The sequence below is a fragment of the Eucalyptus grandis genome, chromosome 9 (assembly GCF_016545825.1).
Source record: "Eucalyptus grandis isolate ANBG69807.140 chromosome 9, ASM1654582v1, whole genome shotgun sequence".
Taxonomy (NCBI): domain Eukaryota; kingdom Viridiplantae; phylum Streptophyta; class Magnoliopsida; order Myrtales; family Myrtaceae; genus Eucalyptus; species Eucalyptus grandis.
In genome coordinates this window covers 27,301,582-27,324,384 of record NC_052620.1, presented here as the reverse complement: position 1 = coordinate 27,324,384, position 22,803 = coordinate 27,301,582, and the positions used below count along the sequence as shown (strand labels likewise).

The 22,803-nt window shown below is 44.5% G+C and overlaps 4 protein-coding genes across 5 annotated transcripts; 1 reads left to right on the top strand and 3 right to left on the bottom strand.

The window, feature by feature from the left end:
- The first annotated feature begins 1,339 nt into the window (after positions 1 to 1,339).
- LOC104418995 (rop guanine nucleotide exchange factor 1) lies at positions 1,340 to 5,439 on the top strand. The gene is made up of 6 exons (XM_039302019.1): positions 1,340 to 1,490; positions 1,591 to 1,983; positions 2,392 to 2,508; positions 2,645 to 3,183; positions 4,083 to 4,436; positions 4,621 to 5,439. The coding sequence occupies exons 2-6, from the start codon at positions 1,704 to 1,706 to the stop codon at positions 5,035 to 5,037; spliced, it is 1,707 nt and encodes a 568-aa protein (XP_039157953.1). The 5' UTR covers positions 1,340 to 1,490; positions 1,591 to 1,703; the 3' UTR covers positions 5,038 to 5,439.
- Positions 5,440 to 5,700: 261 nt separating this feature from the next.
- LOC104418996 (F-box protein SKIP23) lies at positions 5,701 to 8,066 on the bottom strand. Its single transcript, XM_010030491.3, has 2 exons — positions 6,662 to 8,066; positions 5,701 to 6,335 (listed from the first exon to the last, which is right to left on the bottom strand). The coding sequence occupies exons 1-2, from the start codon at positions 7,820 to 7,822 to the stop codon at positions 6,303 to 6,305; spliced, it is 1,194 nt and encodes a 397-aa protein (XP_010028793.2). The 5' UTR covers positions 7,823 to 8,066; the 3' UTR covers positions 5,701 to 6,302.
- A 1,798-nt stretch (positions 8,067 to 9,864) lies between these two features.
- Positions 9,865 to 12,146, bottom strand: LOC104418991 (F-box protein SKIP23). Its single transcript, XM_039302021.1, is given in 3 exon segments — positions 9,865 to 10,235; positions 10,622 to 11,236; positions 11,239 to 12,146. Coding segments are annotated over 3 exon segments (1,149 nt in total). The 5' UTR covers positions 11,734 to 12,146; the 3' UTR covers positions 9,865 to 10,196.
- A 4,072-nt stretch (positions 12,147 to 16,218) lies between these two features.
- LOC104418992 (F-box protein SKIP23) lies at positions 16,219 to 18,298 on the bottom strand. 2 transcript variants are annotated; one of them, XM_010030484.3, is made up of 2 exons: positions 17,123 to 18,298; positions 16,219 to 16,750 (listed from the first exon to the last, which is right to left on the bottom strand). In XM_010030484.3, the coding sequence occupies exons 1-2, from the start codon at positions 18,200 to 18,202 to the stop codon at positions 16,712 to 16,714; spliced, it is 1,119 nt and encodes a 372-aa protein (XP_010028786.2). In that variant the 5' UTR covers positions 18,203 to 18,298; the 3' UTR covers positions 16,219 to 16,711. The 2 variants fall into 2 exon arrangements, with proteins under 2 accessions (XP_010028786.2, XP_010028787.2); XM_010030485.3 differs by having other exon boundaries at positions 16,219 to 17,690; positions 17,805 to 18,298.
- Between the last annotated feature and the right edge of the window lie 4,505 nt (positions 18,299 to 22,803).

Sequence of the window (22,803 nt, the reverse complement as noted above, 5' to 3'; positions counted from 1 at the left end):
ATTGTTTATTTTTTAGTGTCAATTTGTTTGCACGCGATCTGATCATTGTAACATACTATATCGAGACTTTAGCCAATTATGCCTTGCGGTTACGAGTGAGTCCAATTGAATACGAGATCCTTAGTTTTCTTAAATTGTACAATAGCATTATTGGTAATACAGATTGGGAGTTACAGAGGAATGATGGTGAACATGACATCTTTATCCCGATAATCCCGACCACCGATTGGAAGAAGACCGCTGTGGTCTGACATGCAAATGAATTCCTTGACGGAGGAATCTTGCGTGGGGCACGGAACGAAGTAGAACTTTAACTTTAAACTTTTATGATTTTGTATTTAGATTTCGTAACATATCCATGGACACATTTACCTTGATTTTTTGATGACATCGTAAACCTTAAAAATTCATACACATGTGATATATTTATCCTCAATTTTTTTTTAATTTGACATAAAAAATTATAAACTTATATTTACGTGACAAATTCCAAGTGACCAATGGCCAAGCACTTCCAGCGTCCCTCTCTTAGTCCCTCCTATGTTTTGAAGTTATTTAGGTAGACGTGCAGTGAAAGTGACGGGGTGGTTTGGAAAGGAAAATGGCAATATGGTGAATTCCGAAAACGTAATGTTAAGATTTAGCCTCCAAGTTGTCCATTTTTGTGAATTGACAATATAAATTGATGAAAAGGATATATTTTTTGAAATTTTGTTCGAAAATAAGATTCCTTGGACACCGAATAAAATTAGATCTAGCATTGGCCCTTCGTGAAAACACTCTCTGTCACTCCTCCCTTTTTCTGGCATGTTATTTCCTTCTCTAATAAACGATTACAAAAAAAAAAGAAAAAAAAAATCTTCTTCCCCTCGTAAACAGTATAAGCCCTTTGTTCAACAACGATCCCCCGGCACAAAAAAAGGAAAAAGAAAAAGGGGAAATCGAACCTTTCCGAGTACATCATAACTCCGCGCGTCGTAAACGGTTGGCTGGCGCGAAAAATTAAGAAAGAACATCGAAACAAAAAAAATAATAATAAATGAACGAATACAAGAAAATTACGGAAAAGGAGGAGGAGAGCGACATATTTTTTTCCAGCGGGTCCCAAAGCGAAAGGGCCGTGTCGGGCGCAGCAGCCCTCCCCCACTGCTCCAACCGAAAAAGGCGACGAATCTCTGCAAGAAAACGCCCGTTCCCCACTTTTCCCTCGCGTGCCCCCTCCGTCACCGTCACCGTTACCGTTACCGTTACCGTCGCCGTCGCCGTCCATCGCCACGGACCAAAACCCACGGGGCATTTACACAGCAGCAGCATCAATCACCACCACCTTTCGCTCAAGCACTTCCAGAAGAGAGAGAGAGAGAGAGAGTGCGGGCGTGATTTTCTCCCTCTTCTGTACGCTTTCAGAGGAGAGAGAGAGAGAGTACCTAACACTGCACAGAGAATCGCCATTAACAATAATCATTCACACTTTCAGAAGAGAGAGAGAGGTGTGCGAGCTTTATCTGCTTTTCCTCCACAGTCCCCACATCATTACCACGCGCGGCGACTCTCTCTCCTTCTCTCTCTCACACTATCTCTGTGGTTCAGTTCTGTTCAGTGTTCCTCACCTGCGCGGCGGTCTCCCCTTGCGGCGAATGCGCGGCTGAGATCTAGCCTCTCCTCCTCCCCGTCGAGCCGGCCGTCAGATCTTTCGCGCGCTGATGGCGGCCACGTCGTCCGACGACGACTGCGACCGGCAGAGCGAGGAGCGGTGCGGGAGCTACAGCCTCAGCGCCGACGTCAGCGAGTCCGAGAGCTGCAGCAGCTTCTCCTGCCACCGCTTCGACGGCGGCGAGGGCGCGTCGAGCTCCATGGCGTCGTCCCCCCGCCCGGCCGCCTGGAACTTCACCTTCCCGGCGGCGGTGATGGCGCCGGTCATCGGAGGGAGGGACGTGGTGCTCTGGGACGAGAAGAGAGAGAAGAAGGACGGTGATTTGTCTGGTAATTCTTCGGCTCATATTTTTAGTAATGCTGCTCACTAGCCGAGGGAAACTGGCCCTGCAGTGCTTGATTCGTGCTTTGCTCGTCTAATTCCAAGAATGCGCCTCGTAACATTTCCGATTCGCGAGTTCTTTGCGATGAAAAATGAGAAGAAAGGTGTAGAGGAAAGATTTGCGGCTTTCGAGCAGCCTAGAGTGTTTTCGTAGCATTTTCAGCTTTTTTTCCTCTCTTTTCTTTTCCGCGTTTCTCTACGAATTCTGGAGTTAGCGTAATTTATGTTTTTCTTTCTTAATTTTTGTAAGCTTTTAGCATTCGCGACCTGGCCAGAAATTTGTTGCTTCTTGCATCGGATTTTTTTCGGGTGCTGGTTACTTGGATTTTCTGTTGATTTTTTCTTCGGCCTTCCAGAAATTGAGATGATGAAGGAGAGATTTGCTAAGCTGCTTCTCGGAGAAGACATGTCCGGAGGCGGTAAAGGAGTGTGCACTGCGCTTGCGATCTCGAACGCCATAACCAATCTCTCTGGTAACACTCCCTGCTGTTACAGATCGAATGCGTTTTAATTTTCTATTGTCGTAGTTCAATTTTTGTTGGGATGATACGTGTGCGACGCAGTTTAAGAAATCCTTCTTGCTTAGATCTGTATTGGACTGGATTGCAGCTACTGTCTTTGGTGCATTATGGAGGCTAGAGCCTCTGGCACCTCAGAAGAAAGCCATGTGGCGCAGAGAAATGGAATGGCTCTTATGTGTGAGCGATTCAATTGTGGAGCTCGTGCCATCGATACAACAATTCCCGGGTGGGGGCACATATGAGGTCATGGCAACTCGTCCTCGCTCTGATTTATATATAAATCTCCCTGCTCTTAAGAAGCTCGATGCGATGTTAACCAGCATGCTTGATGGGTTCTCTGAGACGGAATTTTGGTATGTTGATCGTGGGATATTGATGGATGATGGCGATGACCATGATAAGAAATCTTCAGGTGTGTCCAGTGGTAGGCCGTCCATTAGACAGGAAGAGAAGTGGTGGTTGCCTTGCCCGAAAGTGCCATCTAATGGATTATCTGATGAAGCTCGGAAGAGATTACAGCAGTGCAGGGACTGTGCGAATCAGATACTGAAGGCAGCTATGGCAATTAATAGCAGTGTGCTTGCTGAAATGGAGATTCCTAATGCATACTTGGAAACCTTGCCCAAGGTACAAATATATCTGTCACCTATTGAAGCAGTAACCTTTTAATGAAACACGACTGACCAAAAACGTTTGCTCATTTTATTAATCTTGATTTGATCAGCCAATATTCTTGTCCAAGTGCTAGGCATGTGTTTTAACGTGCATATGGTAAAGCTTTTTGTGCTGTTTGTTGGCAATAAATAATCAAATCATGGAAATATGATGGGAAGTCCAGGAAGGCTGTGATACCGCAATGAGTTGCTTATAAAATTATTGCTCAAATTCTTGATACACTTTTTGCCTTCTCTCATACACTGCAATCCATTTCCTCCGTCAAATGCTTGGTCATTTGTCTAATGTGTTTCCGAATACTCTCTGCATGGCCATGATTTATCCCCTCTTAATATTCACTGATGTCTACATTTGGGACCAAAGGCCCTAGCAGTTTTGTCTCTTTGATAATGATCAAATTATCTAATCATAGTTAGCTAAGTTACCCCCTCCACTTTTGCTGTCAAACCTTTTCCTGAGTAAGTTTTTACAATTTTTTAATTAGTTATTTTTTCTTTCTTTCCTTTTGGCCAGGAGTTTTCATTTGCTTATCTATCAAGCACAGTGTAATTACTAACTAATGGAATAAGATACTCTAGTAAACATGCAGTTTCTTCTTGTCTTTCTATTTAGCATACGTTCTAGGAGGGAGGATCTTTTTGCTTATTTTGGTGTGATAACTAGATCTTATACCAATGGCAAATGCAAATTATGAGTAAATAATTTATTACTGATTTTGACATCGCAACTTTATTTGCCAATCTGTATTCAACCCCTAAATAAGTTAAGGTGTGAGGAGAGTGTCTGCGCTACAGAATTCAAGTGTGCAGAGTGAGTGGTTTAGTTTGACTATAACCTTTCTCTCCTTGCAGAGTGGAAAAGATTGTCTGGGCCATATAATATACCGCTATATTACTGCTGAGCAATTCTCCCCAGAATGTCTACTCGATTGTCTGGACTTATCGTCTGAGCATCACACCTTGGAGGTGGCTAACAGGATTGAGGCAGCGATCCATGTCTGGAAGCAGAAAGACCAAAAGAAACACATAAACCGCACAAAATCAAGGCAGTCATCCTGGGGTGGTAAGGTTAAAGGGCTAGTTGCCGATGGAGAGAAAAATCAATTTCTAGCTGAACGAGCAGAGACCCTACTGCAGAGCTTAAGGCTTCGTTTCCCTGGTCTTCCCCAGACAGCATTGGATATGAACAAGATCCAGTATAATAAGGTACATTGGCTCATTGCCTCTTCATCTTTGGATTGCAATTTCCTGTAATATGCATTCATGATGTGGAAAGATTAGTTTAGTTAATGCATGCATGCGACTTCATGCATCCACTTGATGGCTGGTTCAGATGAGTATGGGCGTTTCAAAACTGGTTGATATTTGAAATGGCTTTGTAAATTTCCAGGATGTTGGACAATCGATTCTTGAAAGCTACTCAAGAGTAATGGAGAGCTTAGCCTTTAACATAATAGCAAGGATTGATGATGTCATGTATGTAGATGACACCATCAAGAGATGTGCTGCAGTAGAGTCAGTGCCCCTCTTTAGCCGGGGAGGTCTCGGTTGTCTCCCCATTCAGAAGAGGATGTCTCCCAGTCCCTTCTCGATCAAGCACTCGCCTTATGGCTCTCCTTTTGCGACCCCATCTTTCTGTTCATCTCCCATCGGTGGAAGTCCGGGAAGGACGCCTACGTCCACAAAGAGGAACAATCACAAAAAACATGACAAAAAACCCATGACAGCAGAATCCGAAAAGGTATGGTCATATGCTGGAAATATTAGTGCGAGGCAGGCTTCCAAAGATGCACCCGAACGAGATTGATGATGTGTTGGGTCTGTATGCTGGAAACGTCAGCAGCATGCAGTCATGGGTGGGTCTATATGTATGGAAGAAGTAGAGAAAGCTAGGTGGGGGTTTAATCATGTACATGAGTTAGGAGTAAATGAGTAGAGAAGAGATGATACTGTTTTAGAGTTTCCTAGTATTATCATGTTTTGAGAGAATCACTCTATTGGCCTTTGAATATTAGGGAACCATGCATCCGTCGAATGCTCTTTGGTTGCCCATTTATCTTTGTGCTTGAGAGAGATAGAGGGATTTCCGTGAAGGTGTCGAAAGTGAAAAAAATGGCCCTGGTGATGTGCCTTGCCTGTAACACGAACTCATGTGGTCTGAATCTTCCAGTGATGTGAATGTGGATGGGCATCGGTCCTGTCCTTGCAATTCGAGTTATGTAGGAACCTTAAAAGTATATGAACATGAAGATTCGTGGATTCTTCTAAAAGAGAGAATGGACACTCCATTAACGAAAGCCCCAATCCTTTTCACTGAAGTTTTGTGTTTCTTGAAATTATTACTTCCGTTTGTCACATTACTCTGAGTCGGCTAACAGGTTGAACTCTGCCTTTGGTGGGCTGTCAGCCGTAAAAGGGACCTAGTACAACCGATGCCACTTCTTAAGAACGGTATAATACAGGCAAAAACTTGCCAGCAAAAGTTTGCCTTCTGATCTTTAATGTACATTTGAAAAACATAAAAGAAAACATCGGTGCTATGGCAACTGAATGACAGCCTCGAAGATATAGTAAAGACCTTAGAAGCGTAATACGCATTAAATAAATCATCCGAAAGTGAATACAGAAGGTAGAACTAGTCACAAGGCCGTGCTTTCTTGATCTCAAAAAAGAATGGCCCTCCCAATCTATGTACAATGAAGTGCTCTCTCAGCCTCTGCATCAATTAACATGGACCGCAGACTCTAGGGAGCAGAGATGCAGCATTTCCTGTTATTCTGTCTGGCGAAATCCTTAATAAACAGTCAAATCTATAACAAGCCCTGTGCAATGATACAGGTCCTCTAGGTGGTGGATCTGAAGCATTAATCTCATAATCAGTTACTCAGAGTATGTATTGTCACCTAACCAAACCAACTTCTTGCCTTTCCTTCAGCATCAATAGCTGCCTTGGTCCCATGCAGTGAGCTGAATCAACCTCTCCAGCCCTTTCTTACTGCATTATTCATGTACAATGTCGCGAACAATTTGATTGGTGACAACACCCCATATCCAAGAAGACCAACCTCTGCATTACACTGCTAGTGCTTCCAATTGATTTTGAACCTGAGGTTATCACCAAGAGAGTATTACATGGTTTATCGAAATGAGGAACGACAGAAAATGTTCACTGAAATGCGCTTTATCAGGTACAAAACCAACTACGATAAAACACGTGGAACGTAATGCTAAATTCCAACATTTTCTTCTAGAAGTGGCTATAATCTGTGGTTTCCCTTATGGCAAAAATTTAACCAAAGCCCTCAAGGAAGTAGCTTCAACGTACTATTAGAACATGACTAGGACTGACTAACTGAAAAGTTTAATGATGATGCAAACATTGGATGATTATTAATAGATAATAGAAAGAATTTCAGCAAATGGATGCTTACTTCCGAGGTCGTCGAAGCAATCCAATCCGGAGGTGGCCAGAACAGCTCCGAATAACCTGCATAATCTTCTAAAGGTCCAATTTTGCCACTATCCATATCATAGACACCAATTCCAGGGCCCTTCAGAGGTCCTTCCAATTCCCAATTATCCGAGAAAAATATGCAATTCCCTTTACAAGCCCTTAAATCTGCAGCTGAAGCAGAAAATGTACAATCATCTCCCAGAAACAACACCCTGTCCCCCAAGTCTTTCACCTCATTCCACACCTTCTCTTCTCTGTCCAGCTTGTAGACCTTAAACCGGACTGTCCTCTCCCTCGTTATGTAATCGAAATTCTCTGCTAATTCCGTGACCACGCCATCGTGATCGGTCTCGACATCCAGGCTCAAATACATATCGACCAACAGCAGTTCACCGACAGATTCCACCAAGAACTTCTTGTCACCCCCAAAGTTCGACTCCGCGACCAAGGTCACGCCCAAATCCAACCCGACAAGCACGGTCCTCCCGGTGCCATCGACGGCATAAAACTCTCCCTTAAACAATATCACGTCATCATACGGCGACGGCATGTCCCGAATGACGGACCACCGTTTTTGACCAGATTTCAACATGGCCAATTTCCCAGACACGTGGATCGTGAGCAGCGCGAAATCATTCCCATCGTCCGAGCACAAGAAAACAACCTTCTCCAGGTAGAGATGACCATCGTTACCGCAAGGGGGATAGCTCATGTACTGCAGCACATACTCGTGCCCTAGCTCCAGCAGGCGAAGATCCATCAAATCCAGGACTCTTGGAAAATCCTCGGGGAGAGGAGCGATTGGGCTCCTGGAGAGAGGGTTCAGTAGATTCATCCTCCGGCGGACGTCCTCCTTGACCTTGAGCAGCCACCCGGCGGGGGCGTCCTGGTCGCGGGATCGGGCCACCCCGAGGAGGAAGATGGTGCTCTTGGACAGGTGGAATCCCAGGGCGGCGTCGGAGATCCCGTCGTTCGGGAGGATCAGGGACCGGCCGCGCCGGGAGGGGCCAGGGCTCGGCGCGACCGAGGAGCGCCAGGAAGAGCAGACGGATCGGAACCGGAGGACGTCGAACTGCGTGCCGAGGCGCCGCGCGATGAGGCGGAGGAGGTCCTCCGGCATCTGGCTCCATTCGGCCATGGCGAGGACGACGGGGCGTGGTAGGCTCTTGGGATCCACCTCCCGGGAAAATCGAGTCGGATCGGCGAGAAAATTCGAGAGAAAGTGAGGGAAAATCTGCTGAGAAAATCCACAGGTGAATTGGACTCAGAGCTTCGGAATTTGCAATTGCAGCGAAATGTGGATCGACGTGCGATTTTGAGGGGTCGATTGCATTTTTGCCCCCAGTCCCTGTACTTTTGAACGTTTTTCCAATAAGCCCCCAATTGGCAGCTCTACTCTTAATTTAGCCCAAAATCACCTCTGTGTGTAGAGAGAGAGAGAGAGAGAGAGAGAGAGTGTGACGGAGGAGGAGGTGAGCATGGTGGATCTGGACCAGCTGCCATCGGCTGGACCAGCGACGATAATGATGAAGTCGGACGCGTCCGTCGATTTGCTCTGTCGGGTCCACCCGCGACCTCCGTTGCCGCCAAGTCCTCCGATGAGGAGCTTCAAAGGTGGACTCTGATCAACTCGACGGTTTGGCTATAAGGTTATTTGGTTAGGCCGGTCTTTGCACGAGCTTTGACTATAAGCACCTCTCTCCCTGCGGAGTGGAAGAGATCGTCTGGACCATATCACATACCGCTTGCGTCGCTGTCGAGCCATTCTCCTGATCGTCTCGCCTTAACATCTAAGCACCATGCCTTGGAGGTGGCCGCTAACGAAATCGGGGCGGCGGTCCATGTCCAGAAGCAGAAATATCAGAAGAAAGGCGTAAACCGAGAACGAAATCTAGGCAATCGTCCTGGTGTGGTAAGGTTAAAGGGCTAGATGCTGATGGTGCAGAGACTGGTCCTACTGCAGAGCTCAAGGCTTTCGTTTCCATGGCCTTCCTCAGACTGCATTATTGGATGTGAGCGAGATTGAGGATAACAAGGTACACTAGCTCATCGCTTTCTCATCTTCAGATTGCAATTTCTCTGATGATTAAAGCATTCATGAGGTGGAAAGGTTAGTTTAGTTAATGCGTGCATGCCTATTCATGCATTCGAAACTTGTTGATATTTTGAAATGGCTTTGTAATCTTGCTGGATGTTGGACAATCGATTCTCGAAAGCTACTTGAGAGTAATGGCGAGCCTCGCCTTCAGTGTAATAGTGAGGATTGGCGATGTCATATATGTAGACGACACCACCAAGAGATGTGCTGCAGTCGAGTCATTGCCCCTTTAGCCGGGGAGGTCTGGTTTGTCTTCCCAAGATAAGATGGCTCCTAGTCCCTTCTCGATCAAGCACACGCCTTACGGCTCTCCTTTTGCGACCCCATCTTTCTGTTCCTCTCCCTTCGGTGGAAATCCGGGAAGAATGCCCTCGTCCACAAACAGCAACAATCACAAAAAACACGATGAAAAACCGGCAGCACCAGAATCCGAAGAGATATGGTCATATGCTGGGAACATTACTGCGAGGCGGTTTTCTGGGGATGCACCCGAACGAGATTGACGATGAGTTGGGTCCAAATGCAGGAAATATTAGCAGCATGAATTCATGAGTGGGTCTATATGTATGGGAGAAGTAGAGAGAATGTACATGTGTCAGGAGTAAATGAGTAGAGAAAATATGATACTGATTTGGAGTTTCCTAGTATTGTGTTTTGAGAGAAGCACCCTATTGGCCTCTGAAGATCAGGGAACCAGGCATATGTGAAATTGCCTTTGGTTGCCCATTTATCTTTGTGCTTGAGAGAGAGAGATATTTCGATGAAGGTGCCAAAAGTGACAATGGGGGCCCTAGTGATATGAATCTTCCAGTGGTATGAATCTGGATGGATATGGGTTCTGTCCTTGCAATTCAATTCAAGTAAAACCCTGAAATATATATGAACATGAAGGTTCAAGAATTTGTCTAAAGAGAAAATGGATGCTCCATTAATGAAATCCATACGATCCTTTCGACTGAAGTTTATGTTTTGTGAAATTGTTGTTTCTGTTTGTCAAATATCTGAGTTGGCTAAAAGATTGAAGTCTGCCTTAGGTAGGTTCTCTGTCATCAATAGGGGCAACACATCACAAACTTCTGGACTGTGCAACAGGCGTCATAGCTATGTAAATGAATCAGGCAAAAACTTGGCGGCAAAAGTTTGCCTCTTTGGCAAGTGACTGACATCCTCCAAGCTTAGGAAAGACTTTAGAAGTATTACTTACAATACAAAAAGCATCCATATGTGAGTACAGAAAGAAAAATTAGCCACCTAACCAGACTACCTTCTTGCCTTCCTTCAGTGCCTCGGGGTCCATACAATGAACTAAATCAACCTCTCTAGTCCTTTCTTACCGTGTTATTCATGTACAATGCCGTGAACAAACGATTTGATTGCAGCAACACCCCATTATCCAAGAAGACCAACCTCCGCATTACACTGTCGGTGCTTCCAATTGATTTCGAACCTGAGGATATCACCAAGAGAATATTAAATAGTTCAGAGAAAGGAAAAATGACAGAATGTTCAATGAGATATGCTTTGCCAGGAATAAAACCAACTATGATAAAGCATGACGAATCTAATGTTGAGTGCCAACATTTTCTTCCAGCAGTGACTATAGTCCATGGTTTCCACTCTGGCAAATATAAAACCAATGCCCGCAAGGAAGTAACTTCAACATACTTTTGGAACATGATGATAGAATGTAGCATGAGAATATGTGACAGAACAGAGGAAATCTTTAGTGTGCTCCTATACGGATTCGTAGGACCGACAAACTGAAAAGTCTAACATTGATGCAAAGATTGGATAATTAATAATAGATGATTGAAAGAATTCCAGAAAACAAATGCTTACTTCTGCGGTCCTGGAAACAATCCAATCCGGAGGAGGCCAGAACAGCTGTGAATAACCTGCATAATCTTCTATAAATCCAATAATGCCACTATCCATATCATAGACACCAATCTCACCAACCACACCCATATCAAAGCTCGACACTCTGAGTACTCCACCATGATCCCTAAAAAATATGCAATTCCCCTTACAAGCCCCTAAATCTGCAGCTGAAGCAGAAAATGTACATTCCTCTCCCAGAAACAACACCCTATCCCCTAAATCTTTCACCTCATTCCATACCTTCTCTTCTCTGTCCAACTTGTGGACCTTAAATCTGGTTGTCTTCTCCTCCTCATACATATAGACCAACAGCAGTTCGCCCACAGATTCCACCAAGCGCTTGTCCCAACCATCAAAGTCCGACTGCACAATCAAAGTCACACTCGAATCCAACCCGACAACCACAGTGCTCCCATCAAAGTCAACGGCATAAAACTCCCCCTTAAACAATATCACGTCGTCATATCCCAACGATATGTCCTGAACGGGTGACCACCGTTTTTCCCTAGATTTAAACATGACCAGTGTGCCACCAGGGAGAAGCCTGAGCAGCGCAAAATCATTTTCATTGTCTAAACACAAAAAAACAACCCTATCCGCGCCCCATATATGATTATAATAGCCATAGCTGAGACCATTGGAATCCTGCAACCCACACTGTGCCCTAACTCCAGCACGCGCAGATTCATCAAGTCCAAAACTCTCGGAAAATCCTCAGGCAGCAGACGGAATTCGCAGCTGGTGAGAGGGTTCAGTAGATTCATCACCCCGCGGTCGTCCTCCCAGACTTTGACCAGCCAACCGCTGCGGACTGTTTGGTCGCAGGATCGGGGCACTCCGACGAGGAAGATGGTGCGCTTGGGGAGAACGTATAGCTCGGTGCAGTCGTCGGGATACCCCTCGTGCGGGATGATCGGGATTCGGCCGCGCCGTAAGGGGTTAGGGCTCGGTGCGAGCGAGGAGCGCCAGGAAGAGCAGACGGATCGGAATCGGAGGACGTCGAACTGCGTGCCGAGGCGTCGCGCGATGCGGCGGAGGAGGTCCTCCGGCATCTGGCTCCAATCGGCCATAGAAGCTGCGGGATGCGCCCGGGACATCGAGCAGGATCGGCGAGAAAACGCGAGAGAAAGTGAGAGGGGGGAATCCGCGGGGAAAATTTACAGGTGACTGGACTTCGTGCTTCTTGCTTCGGAAGGAAGCAATCGCAGCGAAGCGGGGCTGAATCCAAGCTTTGCCCCCCGTCCCCGTACTTCTAAAAGTTTCTTCGTTCAACCCCCGAAGGAAAGCTTTCCTCTCAATTTAGCCCACGATCACCTGTGTAAATGAATCCAAGCTTACTAACGAATGGGCCGGACCATTGAAGCGTCAGCGGCCGGAGAGCAGCGAACCGATTGAAGCGTCAGCGGCCGGAGCTTCGCGCATCGTCGCTGCATCATTCGGCGACTGAGATATTGCTTGCTTGCTCTGAAACCTCGACACTCGACAGGGTGAAGAAGAAGGCGGGAGACGGGAGTTATTTTCGGGGGTTTCGGAAGAAGAATGGAAAGTGTTTGGTTAGGCCCTGTTTGGTAACCATCCAAACAGGGCCAAATCTGATTCTTTGTTGGAATGGGGTCGCCAAAATCGCGTTTGGTAAAATTTTTGTTCCCTTGCATTAGGAATAGAATCAAGAACAAAAAAAAAAGTTGATTCTTGTTCAGGGAACGAATTTGAGAATCAAAATCAAGAAATTTTCTTCTTCCCTTCGGCCATCTCGCGACCGGGTGCCGGCCGCCGGCCGTCGGCCGCCGCCGCGAGCTCGCCGGACTAGGGCGAGGTCCGGCTTCGCCGGAGGCAAGCCCCACCACGGCGAGGCTCGGCCTCCCCAAACCGGGCGCGGGCGACCCTCGCCGATGGCCGAGCGGGCCTCGCCGGGGATGGCGAGGCCTCGTCGGGGCTAGGCGGGGCTGGGCAAGACTCGCGATGCCCGGCTCCACGGTGGTGGCGCGGGCGAGGCTCGGCCCCGCCGGTGGCTGCGGCCTCGCCCAACCCCGTGAGGCGGGACCGGCCAGAAGAAGAAGAAGGTGAGAAAAAGAAAAGAAAAAGAAAAGAAAAATGAAAAAAAGAAAAAAAAAAAAAAGGAAAAAGTAAAAAATTATTTAAAAATTAAAAGAAATAGATTTGGAACATAATTAATGGACATGGTACCAACGCAATTCTATTCGAATAAAAAATTTTGGATAGTTACCAAACGGCCTAAAATGCTTAGAATCGGTTTAGAACGGGAATAAAAAGAATCGGTTCGATCGAATCTACTCAGGAACAGAATCGTTACCAAACGCGCCCTTAGTGGGTTTGGGTAATCTACGTACAAGTGATGCTCATATCATGATTTTGTTCTTATTTTTTTTTTTTGTGTTTTTTTTTTTGGCTATGCTTAAAATATACTCCTGCTAAAATCTGAATGTTGTTTTTTTTTTTTCTCCTTTTCAAATACCCTTAATTACGTAGTTCCCCTTTGTATTTTTAATTTTGTGCAGCTGTCCCCTACTTAGGACTCCCTAAAAAAAATAATAAACATTAAGAAGGGAAGAATTTATTTCAATGGACAGTTTTATTGGGATTTTTATTATTTTAAAGAATACATAAAAAAGAAATTAAAAACCAAGCTCGAGCTCATTGCTTGGGCTTGGGATAGACCTATCATTGTCACAAGTCATGCCTTAGGTCGATTCAAGTATAGCATGTGCCTATAAGCAATTACATTGCTAGATCTCGCATGAGAAAGGGATGTGTGAGGTAATTAAAACTTACCGGGGCTACAATTATGATGAGATCATAGTACTAAGTAATTTAAGATTTCTAAAAACAGATGCGAAAGATGAATTTCAAATCAACCCCCGAAACGACAGCTCTCCTCTTAATTTAGCCCAAAATCACCTGCGTAAATAATAAATCCAAGCTTTACAAATGCTGTCAGTTGTCACCATGTGAAACGAAATCGGAGAAGCTATGATCTCATTTGCTCATCGGACCAAGATCGAGGGATGAGCCCCTTCTTCCTTCCAAGCACGAGAGATTGGCTCAACCGGCAATGATAATAATGAAGCTGGACGTGTCGTCCATATGCTTTGTCGGGTCCGCCTGCGGCCTCAGTTGCTGCCTAATCCTCTGATGAGGAGCTTTGAAGGTAGACCGTGATCGACTCGACGATTCGTCTATAAGGTTATTGATTATGCCAGTCTTTGCACAAGCTTGACTATAAGCTTTCTCTTCTTACGGAGTGGAAAAGATTGTCTAGGCCATACTATATATCGTTACGTTACTGCTGAGCAGTTTTCTCCAAAATGTCTGCCTGATCGTCTCTGACTTAACATCTAGAATCACCCCTTGAAGGTGGCGGCTAACGGGGATTGAGGCGGCGATCCATGTCCTGAAGCCGAAAGACCAAAAGAAACATGTAAACCGTACAAAATCGAGGCAATCATCTTGGGATGGTAAGGTTAAAGGGCTAGCGATGGAGAGAGAGATCTTCTAGCTGAACGAGCAAAGACTCGGCTGCAGAGCTTAGGCTGCGTTTGGCAGTCGGGATAAAATTCGGGATAAAATATAATTTATCATATCCTACGTTTGATGCTCGTTTAGGACAAGATAAAGTCGGTTATAAGAGGGATATAGATATGATAAAATTATCTCATGGAAAATGTGGGATAAAGGTGGATAGGATTTCTAATGTCCATACTAGGAAAGTTATTTTTCTCGAATAACAAACTTATTAAATTAATAATATTTGAATTATAATTTAAATATTTAAAAAAAAATAAAAAATCATTTTTAATTAATCCTATTTTAATTTATATATTCAACTTTAATTCTATCTTATAATAAACATTCAATCTATAAATTAAATATTTATATGTATTATATATTTTAGGTATTTTTTTATTTTAAGTATGTTAGTACAATTTATTATTTGATAAAATTTTATTAAAGAATGATGAAAGGGGAAAAAGAAATAATAAAGAAAATAATATATATAAGAGTAAAAATAAAATAAAAATAAATCAAGGAATAGTGTTACGAGAGATTTTTATCATCTCCGTTTATGAACATTTAGGTACGTTTATAATGATATGTCGTTTATGAAAAAAAAATGTATATGATATGATATAAATATATCCAACTTTAATATTGCGATTCACCAAACAATAAATAGGATATAAAAAAATCCAAGGATTTCATATCCTATCCTATCTAATCCTATCCCGATTAGAAATCCGGACAACCAAACGTGGCCTTAAGGCTTTTGTTTCCCTAGCCTTCCTCAGACGTTATTGGATATGAAGAAGATCGATTATAACAAGGTACACTAGCTCATCGCTTTCTCATTTTAGATTGCAATATCTCCCAAAATAAAGCATCCATTAGGTGCAAAGGTTAGTTCAGTTAATGCGTGCATGCCACTTGATGCATCCACTTGATGGCTTGTACAGATGAGTGTTAGCTTTTTGAAACTTATTCACATTTGAACTGGCTTTGTAATCTTGCAAAATGTTGGACAATTGATTCTCGAAAGCTACTTGAGAGTAAGGGAGGGCCTCGCCTTTAATGTGATAGCGAGGATTGACGATGTCATATATGTAGAGACGACGCCACCAAGAGTTGTGCTGCAGTCGAGTCATTGCCCCTCTTTAGGCGGGGAGGTCTGGTTTGTCTTCCCATTCGGAAGAGAAGATGGCTTCTAGTCCCCTCTCGATCAAGCACACGCCCTACGGCTCTCCTTTTGCGACCCCATATTTTTGCTCCTCTTCCATCAGTCGAAATCCGGGAAGAACGGCCCCGTCCACAAACGGGAAGAATCACAAAAAAACATGATGAGAAACCTGCGGCGGCAGAATTCGAAGAGGTATGGTCATATGCTGGGAACATTAGTGCAAGACGGGCTTCTGGGTATGTACCCGAACGAGATTGATGATGTGTTGGGCCCATATGTATGGGAGAAGTAGAGAGAACTAGGTGAAGTCTAATCATGTACATTTGTCAGGAGTGAATGAGTAGAGAAGAGATATATTGTTTGAGTTTCCTAATATTATGTTTTTGAGAAAATCACTCCATTTATCTTTGTGCGAGAGAGAGAGAGAGAGAGAGAGATTTCGATGAAGGTGACGAAAGTGACGATAGGGGCCCCAGTGATATGAATCTGGATGGGATATGGATTCTGTCCTTGCAATTCAAGTTAAGTAAAAGCTTGAAAGATTCTGATATATGAACATGAATGTTTGAGAATTCGTCTACAGAAAAAATGGAAGCTCCATTAATGAAATCCACACGATCCTTTTGACTGAAGTTTGTGTGTTGTGAAATTGTTGTTTTTGTTTATCAAATATCTAAGTTGGCTCAAAGGTTTAACCCTGCCTTGGGTAGGTTCTCTGTCGTCAATAGCGGCAACACACAACCGATACCAGTTCACAAACTTCTGGACTGGACGACAGGCGTCATAGCCGTGTAAATGATTCAGCCAAAAACTCAGCCGGCAAAAGTTTGCCTCTTTGGTAAGTGATTGACATCCTCCAAGCTAAGGAAAGACTTTAGAAGCATAACTTACAATAAGAAAAGCATCCATAAGTGAGTACAGAGGGTAAAAATGGTCAGAAGACCATACTTTTCATAGTTCAAATTCCGTGAGCACCGCAGACACATGTACATAGAAAAGAGGAGTGAGACCCAAAAAAATAAAATCTATGCACAGTGAACGGCTTCACGTGCCTCTGCATCAATTGACAGAGATTGTCTGGCGGAATCCTTGATAAACAGTCAACAAGACCTGACCAATGATGCAGGTCCTCTAGGTGGAGTCCGAGCATTAATCTCATAATCAGTCATTCAGAGGATGCCTTGTTGCCTGACCAGACTTACCTTCTTGCCTTCAGCATCGGTAGGAGTTGCCTTGGTCCATCCAGTGAGCTGAATCAACCTCTCTTGCCTTTTCTTACCGCATTATTCATGTACAATGCCACAGAATGATTCAATTGTAGCAACACCCCATATCCAAGAAGACCAACCACCGCATTACACTACCAGTGATTCCAATTGATTTCGAACCTGAGGCTATCACCAAGAGAGTATAAAATAGTTTATAGAAGGGAAAATGACAGAGAATGTTCAATGAAATATTTTTTACCAGGAATGAAACCAACTATGATAAAGCATGAGGAATCTAATGTTAAGTCCCAACATTTTCTCCTAGAAATGACTATAGTCCATGGTTTCCCTTCTTGGCAAAAATATAACCAGTGCCCGCAAGGAAGTAGCTTCGACATACTTTCAGAACATGATGATAGAATGTAGTATTAGAATATGCAACAGAACAGAGGAAATCTCTAGTGTGCTCCTATACGGATTCCTAGGACGGACAAACTGAAAAGTCTAACGATGATGCAAAATAGATGATTGGAAGAATTCCAGAAAACAAATACTTACTTCCGAAGTCTTCGAAGCAATCCAATCTGGAGGAGGCCAGAACAGCTCTGAATAACCTGCATAATCTTCTATAGGTCCAAAAATGCCACTTTCCATATCATAGACAACAATCTTAAGGCTCGAAGCTGCTATGTCTCCATCTTGATCTATAAAAAATATGCAATTCCCCTTACAAGCCCCTAAATCTGCAGCTGAAGCAGAAAATGTACATTCATCTCCCAGAAACAACACCCTATCCCCTAAATCTTTCACCTCATTCCATACCTTCTCTTCTCTGTCCAACTTGTAGACCTTAAATCTCGGTGTCTCATCCCAATGCATATAGACCAACAGCAGTTCGCCCACAGATTCCACCAAGCACTTCGTTTGGAGACCATCAAAGTTCGGCTGTGCAATCAAAGTCACACTCAGATCCAACCCGACGACCACAGTCCTCCCAGCATTGTCAACGGTATAAAACTCCCCTTTAAATGATATCATGTCGTCATATGGCGACGGCATGTCCTGAACGATGGACCACCGCTTTTCCCTAGATTTAAACATGGCCAATTTGCCATGAAAGACATCCCTGAACAGCACAAAATAATTTTCATTGTCTAAACACAAAAAAGCAACCTTAATCGTGTCTATTATATCATAATTATCGCCATAGCCATGATAATGTGTACCCCGCAACACATACTCGTGCCCTAACTCCACCACCCGCAGATTCATCAAGTCCAAAACTCTCGGAAAATCCTCAGGCAGAGGAGCAGATTCGCAGATGGAGAGAGGGTTCAGTGTATTCATCCCCCAGGGGACGTCCTCCGCGACTTTGAGCAGCCACCCGCTGGGGACCGTTCGGTCGCCGGATCGGGGCGCTCCGAGGAGGTAGATGGTGCGCTTGCAGAGAAAGTCTACCCCGGTGCCGTCGTCAGGGATGATCGGGAATCGGCCGTTCGGGAAGGGCTTAAGGCTTGGCGCGACCGAGGAGCGCCAGGAAGAGCAGACGGATCGGAATCGGAGGACGTCGAACTGCGTGCCGAGGCGCCGCGCGATGAGGCGGAGGAGTTCCTCCGGCATCTGGCTCCAATCGGCCATGGCGGGGACGAGGGGGCGTAGGCTCGGGGTTACTCCCGGTAGATCGAGCGGGATCGGTGACTGACTTGACTTCTAGCTTCGAAAATGCACTCGCAGTGAAACGTGGATCCACTTGCGCTTCTGGGTCTAATTATATTTTTGCCCTCCCGTCCCTGCACCTATGCAAAGCGTCAGCGCGGGCCGACACGTCGACACGCCATTTTCGCTTCGGCATCGGTAGGAGTTGCCTTAGAGGAAAAAAACATTTTTAAAGAAAAATGCTGAAATGATATTTTTAAATTTATTTATTTATCATATATAGCATTTTTTATTACTTCTTTCAGAGTAAAAAACTTTTAAAAAAAATAAAACAATTCTAAAAAAAATAAAACTGAAAAAAAATTGACCCGTGTGTGTATATTTATAGCAATTTTATTACTTCTTTTATTACTTATTTTGTATATATTTATATTTTGACCCCTCAAGTATTATAAATTTTTAAAATTGACCCCGTACGTGTCGGAATGCGTGTCGGAGTGCAGGACTCGCGTGTCGGAGCGTGTCGAAAGAGTTGACCACGTGTCGGATTTTTCGACACTCGTTGACTGCGTGTCGGAGCGTGTCGGGGCGTGTCGGAGCGTGTCGGACACGTGTCGAAATGTCGGACACGACACGAAGGCTTCCGGAGAGTGTCCGTACTACATACCCTGCACTACTAGGGTTTTTTCATTGGACCCCCTAAATGACAGCTTTCCTCTTAATTTAGCCCACGATCACCTATATAAATAATAAAGATATATGCATTATAGCTTCTAAAACTTTCAAAAAGTATAATTAAGTTCTAAAATTTGTGAAATTGATATAATTGAGTCCTTCCGCTTAACATCGTCAATTTGTCTACTGAAAATGCCGACGTGACATTTTTAAATTAATATATCTCCCCCGCGTGTCATTTTTTTATTAATATTTCTTTAAATATTATTTAAATGATATCAACAAACTAAAAAAGTAAAATATTTAAAAACAAAACAAGAAAAAAAGAAACTAAAAAGGGCAGGGACTCACCAATGATTGCCACCACTATTGCCCATCAATGGAGGAGTCGGCGAGGGTGGCTAGGGAGCCTCACCATTGAACCTCGCTAGGCCCGAGTGATGTCACGCCTCGATCCTCAGGCATGCGCACATCCCTTACCTTGGTCGATTTTAAAATGCGATACCCTAGGACTACATATCGCCGACCCTTTCCTTTTTAATAGCACATGCGGAAGCAGTTATAAAAATATCAAGACAATAAAGCAATGAGATAAAAAAGCAGGCTATATTTTTCATATTGAAATTCACAACCACACATGTACAGGGTTCACAAAAGAGGATAGGATCTCGGTCCTCATCCGGGTCATGCTCGGGATCACCATCCTGATCCTCCTCAGATCTTTCACCACTAGGCTCATTTTCTTCAAACTCTTCATCTCCTTCTTCTCGCTCATCCCGGCTTCAAATGCCAACTCGTCTTCGAGAAATCTAGGGGCTTGAAATATTATCCCACAACCAGGATGAGACTATGTCTCAGCAAGTTCTACTCCCTAAGACCCGATTAGTAAACTAATATATCTTAGGGCTGTCTATGCACAACATGAGTCAGAGAATTTACCTTGGCCTCAGATTCCACATGCATATTAGCACATATCAAATAGGCACCAAAGCAATCACATCACTGATCGAAGTATCGATTAAATCGACCTAGTCGATTACACGCCAACAATACCACTCACGGTCATTTACATTTAATCAATTAATTCACAACATCATACCCAAGTAATGAATCACATCAAATCACACTCAGATCGAATCATCAATCAATTGACCTAGTAGATTACATATCATCAAAACCATTTCTGGTCATTTCAACTATTCCAACTCAATTCCTAATTATGAATCACGGTCCTTAGGACACAACTTATTTATAGGTGAACTTTCTTAGATTTAGTGGCTTTACGGCCCCACTCGGCACTTTCAAGATTCAGTGGCTTTACGGTCCCACTCGACCCTTTCGAGATTCAATGGCTTTATGGTCCCACTTGACCATTTCGAGATTCAATGGTTTTATGGTCCCACTCGACCTTTTCGAGATTCAGTGGTTTTACGGTCCCACTCGACCCTTTCAATATCTGATGGATTTATGGTCCCACCCGACCCTTTCAATATCTTATGGATTTACGGTCCCACCCGACCCTTTAAATAGCTTATGGACTTACGGTCCCACCCGACCCTTTTTACGATGCCATACTCTGTCATCGAGCCACATGCATTCTCCAGGAAGACATACCGAGTCTCCGAGCCACATGCATTCTCTAAGGCTACCTTTTCGCCAAGGTGACATATCCAATCACCGAGCCATGTGTCCTTCCCAAGTGACACTCCAATTCACCGAGCCACGTGCATTCTCTAGGTGATTTACCAACTCACTTTCGATACTGACAACCGATACCCGACCAATCCTCAATCACATAGCCAAAATTGCATTATTTAAGAACATAACTTCAAAATGCACCATTAAACCAATTCGACACGAATTAAAGCTCAAATAAATAAATGGACTACTCCACGACAATCAGCACAAGATTCCGGTCACCATCCATCCTGGTCGAATTTTCGAAAATAAATAATTAAATAATTAATTTCGAAAATTAAATAAATAAATACAATAAATTCAATTTAGCATAATATAGAACTCAATTAAATAAATGGACTGCACCACGATCATCAGCATAAAATCCCGATCATTGGCCATCCCAGTTGAATTTTCGGAAAATAAATAATTAAATAATTAATTTCGAAAAATAATATTTAATTCCTAAAAATTCCATTTATGCCCGAATTGCCTAATTAACACCCGATAAGGGTCGGGAAAAATCCCAAGAAGCACCCAATAAATATTATAGGCAGTACACTAACCAAACAACTAATATGCAATGCAATTAACTAATAATCGCTAATCAATTCTAATCTAACCACATAATTATACTTAACTAACACTAATCAACATTTAAGTATAATTAGCAAACTAAGAAGACATTAGTGAGTAAAACTCAAACAAAACGACGGGATCGACGCGAGGATCAACTTTCCTCAAAGCGGACCGAGCATCCGGGCTCAGGAAGACGGCCAAAACGAGCCACGAAGCTGCTGCCATACCCATTTTCTTCCTCTCGGTTCACTGCTGGTTAGGGCCGGATTCGGGCTCAGGTTGAGGCGACAACGGACCTAGATGGACGGAGGGCTGAACCAGACCTAGGCGGGGCTTCACGGTGGCCGGAGGTGGGCTAAATGGCTCCGGCGGAGCTCCACCGGATCGGCGGTCGGTATGTCAGGGCTGAAAGTCGACGCAAGGATCGACTTTCCTCAAAGCGAACCGAGCATCCGGGCTCAAGAAGACGGCCAAAACGAGCCACGAAGCTGCTGCCATACCCATTTTCTTCCTCTCGGCTTTTGCTGGTTAGGGCCGGATTCGGGCTCGGAGTTGGCGACAACGGACCTAGATGGACGGATTGAACCAGACCTAGGCGGGGCTTCACGGTGGCCGGAGGTGGGCTAAACGGCTCCGGCGAAGCTCCACCAGATCTGAAACGGTCATTGTAACAGAGGGCTGGGCGAGGGGGAGGCCGAGGCAGGCGAAGCATGGGATGGCGAGCGGCGACGGCGGTCCAAGCGGGGTCGGGAACGGCTGGACGGAGACGGAGGGAGCTCGGCGGGGCTGGGACGCGTCTCAAGCAGCTCAGAACAGGGAGCTGGGACCGCGGAACAACGAGAATGCACGACGACGGGCTCGGGTGCGCGTGAGCAGCTCCGGTGGCTTGTGGCATTTCGGCGTGAGGCGTGCGACGACGGGGCTCCTCGCTGGCGTGCGGCTTCGGATGGGGCCTCTCCGGTTTGCTGCTGAAGAAGAAATCGAAAGGAAGGGGAAGAAGATGAAGGTGCTCGACGGAGGAGAGAGGGAAACCGGTTTTCTCTTCCTCTCTCTCTCTCTCTCTCTTTTTGGCCCCACCAACCCAGCTGTCTTCCACTCACTTTCCCTTGCCAAAAATGCCCCTTCTAGAAGCTTTAAGGGTCCAAATTGTTGGGTATATGAGGCATACGAATTTGCAAGAGGAATGGCACAAATTGGACCTTAATCCCACTTGAATCAAATCAAATTGACCCCCATTAATTCATTCAACACCTCATAAATCAAATTGGTATTTTTCCTTACCAATGTAGCCCACTTGCATCTTAATTTCACAATAAAAATGGTCATCTGCAAATTTCGATTAAAAACGACCATACCTCAACTTTTTCCCAAAAAGACTCGGTTGTCAAAAATCTTCTGAGATTGATTCGACGATCCTAAAATTTATTGTGACATGACGGAATCTTCAATTTCTGAAATCGGACTTAGATTGGCGGTTAATTTCACTCGAACGTGTTTTTAGCGTGACCTAGGCTACATGGTAGTTTTTAGAACTTTTTAGGACAAATGACCCGTGGTCGATTTTCTTCGAGCCACGATGAACCCACTCGACACATTGACGACTCTCGGTTGTCGTGAAAATCTCGAGGATTCGGATACGGACACATGGTACC

Bases quoted from the DNA above. Each gene is read 5' to 3' on its own strand.
- LOC104418995 (XM_039302019.1), top strand. From the start codon at position 1,704: ATGGCGGCCACGTCGTCCGACGACGACTGCGACCGGCAGAGCGAGGAG. The intron at 2,509-2,644 runs GTAACACTCCCT...ACTGGATTGCAG, and splicing joins CGCCATAACCAATCTCTCTG to CTACTGTCTTTGGTGCATTA. The intron at 3,184-4,082 runs GTACAAATATAT...CTCTCCTTGCAG, and splicing joins ACTTGGAAACCTTGCCCAAG to AGTGGAAAAGATTGTCTGGG.
- LOC104418996 (XM_010030491.3), bottom strand. From the start codon at position 7,822: ATGGCCGAATGGAGCCAGATGCCGGAGGACCTCCTCCGCCTCATCGCG. The intron at 6,336-6,661 runs GTAAGCATCCAT...TGATAACCTCAG, and splicing joins TTGCTTCGACGACCTCGGAA to GTTCAAAATCAATTGGAAGC.
- LOC104418992 (XM_010030484.3), bottom strand. From the start codon at position 18,202: ATGGCCGATTGGAGCCAGATGCCGGAGGAACTCCTCCGCCTCATCGCG. The intron at 16,751-17,122 runs GTAAGTATTTGT...TCTTGGTGATAG, and splicing joins TTGCTTCGAAGACTTCGGAA to CCTCAGGTTCGAAATCAATT.